Source organism: Sarcophilus harrisii, chromosome 4, assembly GCF_902635505.1.
Source record: "Sarcophilus harrisii chromosome 4, mSarHar1.11, whole genome shotgun sequence".
Taxonomy (NCBI): Eukaryota; Metazoa; Chordata; class Mammalia; order Dasyuromorphia; family Dasyuridae; genus Sarcophilus; species Sarcophilus harrisii.
Genome location: NC_045429.1, coordinates 156,666,950 through 156,679,088, shown reverse-complemented (window position 1 = coordinate 156,679,088; position 12,139 = coordinate 156,666,950). Strand labels below are relative to the sequence as shown.

The 12,139-nt window shown below is 36.5% G+C and overlaps 1 protein-coding gene across 4 annotated transcripts in view; it reads right to left on the bottom strand.

The window, feature by feature from the left end:
• Window positions 1–12,139, bottom strand: part of NHSL1 (NHS like 1) — a 262,895-nt gene that overhangs the window by 132,888 nt on the left and 117,868 nt on the right. For 2 of the 4 annotated variants that reach the window (XM_023503238.2, XM_031964197.1), the window contains exon 1: window positions 4,931–6,975. The exons of the other annotated variants lie outside the window; for them this stretch is intronic. In XM_023503238.2, coding sequence (XP_023359006.2) covers window positions 4,931–5,132 — 202 coding nt within the window. In that variant the 5' untranslated portion in view covers window positions 5,133–6,975. Of the gene's footprint in view, window positions 1–4,930; window positions 6,976–12,139 lie in introns of those variants that run through there. 4 annotated transcript variants of the gene reach the window in all.

Below are 12,139 nucleotides of genomic sequence, written 5' to 3'. Positions count from 1 at the left end.
TCCTCCTATCTCAATGCATATATAGAATATTCTCATGAAAATTTGCAGACATTTAGTTCAGTAGTTATTAATACATTTGCAATTGATCTCTTTAATAGCTTTAATAAAAAGCATCTAAGACATTTCCCCAAAAACTTTGGACTCCTATTTCAAATACCCTGGGATTGCTCAAACCTTCTAAATTGTGTAACCTATAACCCAAACTTCCACCGTCTTTAGTCCATCTCCTTAAGACTATTTCTACTTCCTAATGCAGCACACTGGGAACCATAATGTTAAATTCCAAATGTGGTGACTATACTACCATTGATAGATGAAAGAATGTTATAGACACAGGGCTGGGTCTTTTCCTAATGAATTTATAATCTAAAGAGTTAGTGGAACTAAATAAAAAGTGAATTTAGGCCATAAGGGGGTGGATTTAGGAGTAGGTGAAGAAGTTCCACTTCTTCAGTGATGAAGAGAGCCATCTACTCCCAGAGAGAGGACTGTGGGAACTGAGTGTGGAACACAACATAACATTCTCACTCTCTTTGTGGTTTGGTTGCATTCTGTTTCCTTTCACAGTTTTTTCCCCCTTCCTTCTTGATCTGATTTTTCTTGTGCAACTAGTTAACTGTATAAATATGTATACATATATTGTATTTAACATATATTTTAACATATTTAATGTATTGGACTACCTGCTATCTAGGGGAGGTGGGGGGAAAGGAGAAAATTTGGAACACAAGGTTTTGCAAGAGTCAATGTAGAAAAATTTCCTATGCCTATGTTTTGTAAATAAAAAGCTTTAATAAAAAAAAATGAGTGGGTGAAGAAATCTTGATTATGGAAGGAGAATAAAACACTAAGGAAACAAGCTGACTTTTTTGTGAATGTGCCTTTGCCCCATAATGCTCAACTTCTAAAACTCTGCTTTCTATAGCTTATCTCTTCTTCTATTTCTGAACTCAAAATCCTCTAAAAACTTTTGCATTTTCCCATAATGTCTAGAGTTAGAGAGCAAGGAGCTTTTTTTTTTTATGTAGGGAAGTTTATACGTGTATTTCTATAAACTAATGAAATGTTCTGCATACACTGGACACTCAATGAAGAATTTGTTGAATGAGAAGAAAAAAATAAATAAAAGGAATGAACAATCTCATCCAGATTCTCCAGCTCTGCATAAAAAGCTTTATACTGTCTCACCTACTGCAATTATGAATTCTACTTTCCTTCACAGACACCTTATAAAACACTACACGGTACACTGAACCTAATACTGGAGACACCAAATGCATGCCCTTGAGTTTTATTGCTAAAGCAGTTGTAACATAATGTGCCATCGCAGTGGAACACATCAGTTTAAAAATCTGATAGCTGATAGTTATTGCTAATAAATTCATTTTTTCCTTTCATCACAGCATGACAAATGACAATAAAAGAAAGCTTTGTGGTGGTGCAGTGATTAACATAACCAATGCTGCTAGTTAAATGTTAACTGAGTATATGTCCTTTTGTATTTTCTGCTTAAGCTCACTTTCATAGCCGTAAGAATCAATAAAACTGAACAAACATGAATTTTCAGGGCAAGAACTTAGAAAAAGCACTCCACTACAAATTGTCTCCAGGCAGCTAAATGGCACAGAGAGCCAGCCTGGAGTCAAGAAGCCTCATCTTCCTGAGTTCAAATTTAACCTCAGACACTTAGTACCTCTGTGACCCTGGGCAAGTCACCTAACCCCTATTTAGTTTAAGTTTCTTCATCTGTAAAATGTGCTGGAGAAGAACTTGGCAAACCTCTCCAGTATCTTTATCAAGAAAATGGGATCATGGAGAATTAGACATGATTAAAATGATTCAACAACCATTCAGAAATTCTCAAATCAAATATGAAACATAGACATAATTACCATCCTTTCCATTAAACCAAAGCTCAAAGGGCCTGAGTGATTTATACAGTGACACGGCTAAAGAGAGCCCAGGATGGGGATCCTCAAGGTTGGTGTTCTTTCTGTCCTCATTAGATGACCATCAAGAAACAAATTTTATTGCATTTTGTCATAGAGACAGAATTTCATTATAAATCGAAATTTAAAACAGGAACATCAGTCTGAAGTCAAGTGACTTGGGTTGACATTCTGCCTGGTACTGCCTATGACCTCAGGCAAGTCCCTGGGACTCAGTTTCCTTCAGTAAAATAAGGGAATGGACTAGATAGTCTTCGAGTCCCTCCAGGTCTAAATTTAGAATATTTTGAAAAGTTCTGAGTATAAGTGATTATTGATATGGAATTTTTTTTCTTAAATTTATATTAATAGAATACAAGGCAAATATACCAGTCACACTATTACTGCTCATGAGCAGCAGAGAGAAGTATGAATTGTGGTGTGGCCACAAACCTGGAGTTGCAACAGTCTTTTGGTTAAAGAGGAAAGGCCAAAAGACTTGGAAGAAGAATACCCTTTCTTCCTTCTCCCCAACCCTAGGGGTCAGTGTATTAGAAGCCTCAATGAAGAAGACAGCATATAAGATAATGAAGCTACAAGGCTGATTTTTTTCTGGTCTGTTTCAAGATCTAGAATAGTCAATCAAAATTAAGCAAATGTAAATTAAGGATGATGTCTGTCTATGAGTGTCAGAGGAGTCACTGAGAGTAAGATAAAGGAAATTATGTTCCTTTAGATGGTACAACTTCCTATTTGCAACTCCAAAATTGTACATGCCTATGAGGCACTAGTAGCCCTGACTGTATCAGTCAATCAGTCAGTCAAGCAATAAACATTTATTCATCAATTAGTGTGTGCCAAGCACTGTGTCAAGCACTGGGGATACCAAGAAAGGTAAAAGGCAGTCCTTACCCTCAAGGAACTCATAATTACCTTTATTTAGTGCTGATACCAAATATGCCCTAATCTACAACTTTTCTTCCATTTTTTACATTTCATGAAGCATAAACAATGTCAGAATCACAGTCTTCCAAATGAACACAGAGTTGCAAGACTTTTCATGAAGACAGTAAATCAAAGCTGGGAATAGAACTATTTACACAGAAACATTTAAAATGGGAGTAGAGATGCTGAATTTTGTTCTAGAGTTAACTTTTGAGTAAAACCTATTTCACACATCAAGGAAGCTTATACTTCATAATGCCTAAAGGCTTACAGAAGCCACATAAATGTAAGCAGTGTAAAAATAATTCTTTATTCTTCACTTAACTATACTCCCTAGCAGAAGAGATAAAGGATGCAATCTTTTATACAGTGATGTTCAACTACACAAACAAGTCCTCCCCTTTCCTGAGTTCTTTACAATGACTTCATTATGTTTTATAAGTCAAGTGTGCAGTATTTATTTGATTCCAAATGAAATGAACATATACCAGTTCAGCAGAATCTCTTTCTCCCTGGAGAAATTCTTATAAATAAAACTCTTATAAAAATTCTGAAATACAATTAATTTTTTTTCAATTAATTTAGGTACTTTAAAAAGAAAAAACTGAAAGCAACTTTCTAGAGGGAAAAATATCCAGGATTTTGCCAGTTACATTCTCTTGTTTCCACCTCACTGCTGCCTACACCCACCATTTAACATTTTTGCTACAAAGGTTACAACCCAACTATTACTGAAAACATTGTGGTTTATTCCTAAATTTGAAAAACCAAAAATTCATATTCTAGTTCTTGAAAAGAAAGAAAAATGTACCCATTTTACACTGTCTGTCCTGTATCATAAAGCACTTTAGAATTAGGCTTTTAACACTTCATCTATTGACCATAGTTGACTGGCTAAGTGTGAAACAAAACTGACAACTTTAGAAAATAGTTCAACTGCTCATATCAAAACAATTTCAGAATTAGTCCCTCATGTGTTATTAAATATTAAGACCATAGTTTAATTGAAAATGGGGTAATAATTTAATACCTGTTCAGTCTCACTATATATACTGAAGGCCTAATTTTAAGAAGCTCTTCCTGATCCCATTCCCCCAAGCTCCAAAGATGCAAATATATAAAAACAAATTAAGCAAGGTCAGGTTATTCATTTTGTGTCTCAAGAGAATGAGAGAGCAGGTTACTGAAAGGTCCTGACAAGGGAGAAAGCCATCATGGAAAGAATGTGATAAGCAAGGGAACACAGTCATGCGGAATGTCTGAACTAGGTTCCTTTGTCAGAGTGACACAGTGCTCTCAGACCGTGCAGAGCCCTGCACAGAAAGGAGAGACCATTTTACAATTTAGGCATTCATTCACCACCAAAAAGTCCTTAGCCACAGTTGAGTGAAATCTTAGAAATTCTAAACACACACATACAGACACACAATAGAGATGTTTATAAAAATGTTCCACATTTCCACATAGATTACTATTTTTCTACACATTAAGGAAAGTAGCATATGGTCTAATCCAGGAAAAAGAGCACAAAACTAGTACTACTAGGAGAACTTGATTCTAATCGCCTTCTGATCAAAAGACCTAAGGACAAGTCCCTTTACCACTATGCAACTAATTTTTTTCAATTCAAGAGAGACTTATCACCTATTTATTTTTTATCTGGAAGGAATGTAATAAAAACTGATGAGATTGAATATAACTCACAGGATCTCTTCTTATAAGGAAGATACCATAATTGTAACAAGGTAAGATATGATTGCCCTAAATTTCATAATGCATTATTCCAGGAAAAAGTCAAATAAAACTGTGGTTGTGTTGTTCTATTAATACTCCACAAATGTAGATTTGGTGGGGAGAGCTAAAGATGAAGAAGAGGAACATTTGTTTTTCCTTAGGAGGACAAGAGGTCAAGCTTGTTGAGAGCAAATTGTTTCTACACGTGTAAGCAAATACTACTGAAAATCACCTTAAGAGATGCATAAAACAAAAATCATAAAGTCAAAGTATTGTCATAAACAAAATAACTCTAAATAACAAATCCAAAATAAAGTGGTCACCTTTTCTGTGCTGAGTTCTGTAGATCCAATTTTCATCATCATCTTCTACCTGCTGCCCACATATTGAGAGCTCTCCATCACTGCGGAACAACCTCTTTGTCTGCCTGGACAAGGAGGAGAAATTTATCCAGCTTACAGCACGTGAGAGAGAACCTGAATTTGGCTTGAGTCTGAAGGAACCTGAAGCACACTCCTTTTTCATCTTCTTTTACATCAGAATTCACTATATACAAAAATCAGACTACACAAAAAACTCTCAAAAAGTTGCTCCTGGTCCTTTAACACAGTGCTCTTCTCACCTTCGCACTCGTTAAGCAACATTCAGTGCAAAATCCAAAAGGGTTACTTCTGGCCATTCCTTTTAAAGAGGAGGAAGTGGGAGGCAGAGGCTGAAAGGGGTATCCAGAACAGGGAGTAAAGAGCAACAATGTGTTTTAACTAGTCAGACTTCTTTGGCACTTGGTCACTAAGTTGATAAATCTTCCCAAGTCCTTTTCCTCGAGGATGTTTCATCCACAGTCAAATATAAAAGCAGAAAAGAAAAACAATCAAAATGAAGCAGGATCTTGGTTCCAAAAAAGCTTAAGACTTTGTGCAGTATAGCACCAAAGCACACCCATTTGTTCCTTGTGCACCTAGCCTCCAAGACTGTAATCTTACTCCTCTCCCAGTCATCTTTCTCCCACAGGGACTGAAATCCAGCCTGCAGTTGCATAAGGAAGTAACTCCTCCTTGCCCTGGGGAATAAAGACTCAGTTTTAACTTAGGGTCCCAGTTTGCCTATCTCCCACAAAGGCAATAGTTCTCCCACCTAAACAGGAGTTATTGGAGAAACATCAAAGTGCTCCGTTCCTTCAGACTGATACAACTCATTCATCTACCCTCCCACTTGTCCTCTCTCCTTTTTCTCCTTTCTGTCTATGAAAAGCTGCGGATCTACAGAAGGACTCTACAAACAATAAAACAGACTGCGTGGCTATTGCTTGGATTACAGAGTAAGCACTAGAGTGAAATACGATAGGCTCTCTCCTGTAGTAAAGACACCGTATTGGAGGTTGAAATCTCCGCCTTTTCAAAGCCAGTATCTCAGTGGCAGAGCAAACTTCTGAATTCCCTCTCCGAGAGCTGGGAAAATCCAAGTGTCACTAGAGAGTACTAATTCCTAAATAGTAAATAAGAAATGCGTAGATTTATAATCAGACTAAAGGGAATATTTTTAATAAAGAGGATTTTTAGATGTAATTTTAATGATTTCTATCACAATTATGGATTTCTGATTTTTTTATATACAATATGGATATGTGATCCCTTTAACTGTCATAGCTTGACCTGAATGCATTAATCCAAATGGCTGTATTTCTCATATAGGCTAATATAGCTATCAGACCACTCATCACAATGGGGAAATCTGACTGGCTAACACTCCCTTGCTGCTAGCAGACAGGGTGCAAAAAAGAGGATATACATAAATCATCAACAACGAAATAAGACAGTGGCATTTAGAACCGCGAATACATCTACATAAGTTCTATCCTCCAGCCACCCAGAGTTCTAAATAGTCATACTGTCCCAGAATTAACAACATAGATAGATAGATATGTTAGCAACAACGACATCTTCCAGTTCTATCATTCATCTCAGTCACTCGAGGAAAATTTGTGAATGCAGAATTGACTTGTAACAGCAATAAATCTATGGTCAATATATGACCATGAAGAAGAATATACAAGAATATATCTCTATCTCTTATTTGCAGACTGGGGGGTGGGGGTGGGGTGATCTTGCTGATTAGAAGGGATGGCTCTCTGTGAAGGAAAGGAGATTGACACATTGAACAAAGAAGGTGATGCCAAAAAGAAATATCAATAAAATTTTTTAAAAAGAGGATCATAGACATGTCCTTCATGCCTGAGAGCCAATAGCACTTTTCATATGCAATCCCAGATCAATGCTCCTTTAGCATATTGAGCTTTTGTGAACTGATGCATATTGCTATCAAGGGAACCCTAAAAAGCTGTAAAGAGCTCAGTCTTATATGGTGTTTGTGGGGGGAGGGGAGAGGGGGAAGGGGTTTTGTTGTTTTGCAAATTACTAAAGAAAACAGAAAAGTAAAATGAAAGTACATGTAAAAAATAAAATGTAAGTGAAAATGGATCTGGGTAAGCAGTGTTTTAAGATCAGGACTTTGCATCATAGAACTATTCCAGTTCTGTGAGATTTTAAGCAAAATTTTTTCATTCTTCCTAGAAAATGAATGTTGGGGAAGTCCATTAATTAAGTATTCATACTAGGTTCTCTTAAAGGCACTTCTAACTTGAAAATGATTTAAGATAAAATATCACAAAACAGCTTAATTTTAAGATTTTTAAGCAACAAAATAGCCCAAGCCATAGAATATCAAGCTCAAAGAAAGAAGTGGGTAGGACATCAGAATTTAGTAATCTTGTGTAGAAGTTCTTGAGTACTTTTTTTTAAAATATGCATCTCTTTGGCAGTTGGTGAAATCTATGGATCCATTTCTCAGAATATTGTTTCTAAGGACATAAAATAAAACATATAGGATTACAAAGGAAACCAGTTATATTGGGAGGAAAATGCAATTTTTTTTTCTATCTAAGACCCATGAAATCTATCAATGGTGGTAGAAAGGAGGCACATTAAGAAACCTTGACCTAATATAACTTCTTCATTTTATAGGCACAAAATTGTCATAGTTCTCTCACAGCAAATATCAAGAAAGAGTACCCAAGCCTCCACTCAAATGATTCTGCCTCCTTCCCTTACTTGTTCCTGTAATACTCTTCAATTGTATCTTCAACCCATCTTCTAAGACAACTTCAAAATGTTATTTCCTACCGATTCCCATAGCCAGAAAGCTTTTGCCCTTCTATGAATGCAAACATCAACATACCTTACTTGTGAAGTGATAATATTCTATTTTATAATATTTCTATTTGTATGCATGGGTTGTACCAGCTAGAACAGTTTTTAAGACATTAGTCTTATCTTTTTTTTTTTTAGCAGTTTCCAAGTGCCCAGCAGAGTGATTTAATCATAGTAATAATTCTAAATTAAGACAATATAATAATCAAAGTTTATAAATATGATAATTATAAAGTTTATAATTATTTATTTATTAAATAAATACATGATGAAGGAATCAAAAAAAAGAGCAAGAACTGAAATACTGGTTATATGTCTCATATATATGTATGTGCATACATGTGTGTGTATATATATACACACACACAGAAAGATATATATGTATATATGAGAGAGAGAGAGAGAAACTATGCCTTGGTATTTGTACATTTACAAATACAGGCAGCACATGTATATTTGTGTATGTGTAATCAATATCTGAGGAACCAAAAGGAGGTATAAACTTTAGTATATATACATATATTTTAAAAACCTGTAAAAGATTAGCCACTCTTATCTGGGATCAACAAAAACTTTAAGAGCCATTAAGAGCTACTGAAAAGTCAACATACCTGAAAAGAGTTCATCATTAGTAAAATGAATGTAGCTGTCTTCCAATAACGCCAGTAAACAAAATAACAGGCCTTGATATAGATTTAGAAAAGTGAAATATAGAACTACTTGAACAAAGGTTTGTTTAACTAACTTATCTAAAGCTGGTGGTAATATTTTTAATGGCTCTGAATTGTCCTATTAATTAAGAGTTCATAGATCTTTTATCTCAATAGTTAATATAACAAGATCATAGAATTTCTGAATAACCCATATCTGAACAAGAGTCCTCCTGCAGCACATATGACAAGTGGTCACCCAGATTTTGAAGTCTTTCATTTTCACAAGCCTATTACCATCAGGGAGAATTCATCCCAATATAGGAATAACAATAATTATTAGGAAACTTTCCCTCAACACAATACTACATTTGCTTATTTACAATTTTGAACCTTTGCTTCTATTTTTTTCCTCTGGGGAGAAACAAGATAAATCCAATCCCACTTCCATATGTCAACTTTTCAAATAATTAAAAGATGGAAAGCATTAGATTCCTCCCCATGTAGATTTTTAACTAATTTAACAGCATCTTCAATCAGTTCTGAAACTCTTCATCATCCAAGTTATCTTCTCTAGAATCTTGAATTTAATCAATATCTTTTTTCAAACATGATCCCTAGAACTGAATACAATGTGATCTAAGGCAGACTATAGTGGGATTATCATCTCCCTAGTGCTGGATGCTATACTTCTCAATACAAGTTTTAAGTTAGCTTTTTTTAGCTTTCATATCAGTCTTGACTCATATAGAGTTTGCAATTTACTGAAACCTTAGGCTTAACTTCAGATAAACTTTTATGTAGCCATACTTTCTCTCATATTCTGGAACTGATTTTTCCCACTTCCATGCAATAATTTATCTTTATCCCCATTAAATTTCATTTTAAAATATTTATTAAAAAATTCTTGTTTACTGATAATGCTGAGCCTGTCCTTCTTAGCTTTGTGTCATAAATTCTGTAAATCTGCCATGTATGCCTTTCTCCAAATCATAGATAAAAATGTTAAACAACACAGAGCCAAACAGATCACCATTTGTGAAAATCGTGTATTTTAAGATCAGCAGGAGACAGGAATTCAGGTTAGGGGAAAATCGTCAGTCTTTATTCTCAGTGAAGAAGGATCGGAGGTGGAAGAGATCGCGATAGCAAATGTGATCAGCTGAGTCAACTAGCTCACTAGCAGCCACACAACAGAACTAGTTCGAACCCAGCCAATCTCTCCCAACATCTTCATTCCTCTCTGCCTCCACCTACAAAATCCTCATTTCTATAAACACATCAGGACTTGTCAAAGGAAGTGAGGAGGGACCATTCTTAATCAATCATGTAATTACATCAAGTATAGCCAATTATATCTAGCCTCATGTACTTGGGACCTCAGTCATCAGCTCAAACCTCAGCCCATTACATTTCCACGCTTTCTTTATTAGAACACGTAGGTCATGCCATCCCTGACTCCTCAGGGAGGTCAGAGCTCAAGGAGAGTGATCTAAGCTCCCTCACTTCTCAGGAAGAGGTGAAGCACGAAAAGGTGATCACAGCCTCTGACTCTCAGAAAACTGAGGAAAGCACTAAAGGAGATGATCACTTGACTCTCAGGAGTAATGAAAAGCACCTAAAGAAATGGGTGCAGGGATATCTGGACTGAAGGTCTTACTGACCATCAGCATGGCGAGGTATTACAAATGCACATAGCAATGCCTAGGCTATTCAAGGATGACCGTCCTCAGTCAGTGCAGGCTCGATGTGTGTAACAACATGAATTAGTACTCCAAGTAGGAATAGCAAACAATTAAATCATCATGGTGTTGAAAGATCACCAGAAGTCCTAGAAGTGTTGGGTATTAAACAACAGTCACTATTCTATCTTAAGCCAAGAATGTCAAACCAATCTATTCCATTTTCCATGTCAGAATCAATGATCTCCCTGTTTGAAGTCTGAAAAGTCTTTTCTATGTGTTAGAATCCAATGATTCAGCAGATTTTAATGTTGAACAGTCTTATCATTTCTCAGAGAATCAATGATTCTGAGGTTCAAAGTCCTATGTCTCAGAATCAATGATTCCTGAGAGTTTTCAAGTCCTATGTCTCAGAGAATCAATGATTCCTGAGGTTTTAAATCTATGTCTAGAGATCCAATGATTCTGAGTTTCAATCTATGCTCAGAGAATCCAAGATTCCTGAGAGTTTTCAGAATCCTATGTCTCAGAGAATCCAATGATTCCTGAGGGTTTTGAAGTCGACAATCTTTGATGTCCATGAGGTCAAACGCCATAACTGCCACGCTCTTTCAATGGTGAGCACAATCAGCAACAGCACCACCCTGATATTTCTTGGGTCTTCTCCTTTGTTTCAAAGGTCTGTCATCTCTCTCAGATGGACAAAGGCGATATGGCTCGTTGGCACCCATCTGATTCCTTCTCCACCTGTAGAGATACAAGCAAACCCTCTCCCCAAAGCAGTTAACCTATCTGGTCCTTTCCATTCACCTCTTTCTGGGTCTCTCCACATCACCTGGCGATTATCTAAAGATAGTGGAGCTGCTTCGCACTGGACACTGACCTTCCGTGGGTTATAAAACCTGTCAGCTGGAGCCAGTGCATCTTTTCAAAAATCAAAAGTTAATAGTATAAAGAGCTAGATTTAGAAGTTCTCTAGGGTTACCTGTGGCTCCCCCTTTCTTTTGTTTTTGGAGTAGTGTCTTAATATCTCTGTTTCTCCTCTCACTATTGCCTGTCCTTGAGGATTAAAAGGTATGCCCGTGTGTGTAAAATCTTATACTGTGACAAAAGTGTGCAAAATGTTTTCAAGTATAAGAGGACCATTGTCTGTTTTTATTGCTTGTGCACACATAATGGCAAATGCTTGTATGAGGAATTCAGTGACCACTCGGGCTGTCTCTTTTGCTGCTGGCATTGCAAAAGTGAATCCTGAAAAGGTGTCTACCACAACATGGATGAAAGACAGACTACCAAAAGATTTATAATGGGTCACATCCATTTGCCAGATTTCATTGGGTCTCAAACCACGAGGGTTCTTCCCTGGAGGCAGTGTAGGAGAGTGGAAAGGAAGGCAAGCCGTACAGGCTTTTACTATGCTCCTAGCTTCCTCTTTTGTTATTCCAAATTGTAAGCGTAAAGCTCTGAGAGCAGCCTGATGATATTTAGAATGAGATGCCTGAAGCTTCTTGGAACAAAGGGGTATTGACCAACATAGTTAGAAGGCTATCTGCCTTTGAATTGCCATCAAATATGGGACCTGGAAGTCCACTATGAGAATGGACATGTAATATATAGATCTTACCTGGATGCTTTCTCACTTGCTCTTGAAGTTTCTTAAAGAGCTGATATATATTAGAGGCTGCAAATTTTATTTGGGCTGTGGCAATTCTTTGTACCACACCTACCGAATAGGCCGAATCAGATATTATATTTATGTCTCCTGGATAATAAGTAAGAGCTAGAATGATCGCGTACAATTCATTCTGCTGAGTGGACTGAAAAGGAGTTCTGACTACTCTCTTTATAGTTAGATCATGAGAGTACACAGCACAAATATTATGTTTGGATGCATCCGTGAAGATTGTTGGTCCTTGAAGAGGAACTTTAGAAACTTTTTCTTCAAGAGTCCATTGCCAATTATGTAATAGTCTAGTTATCTTTAATGGAGACCC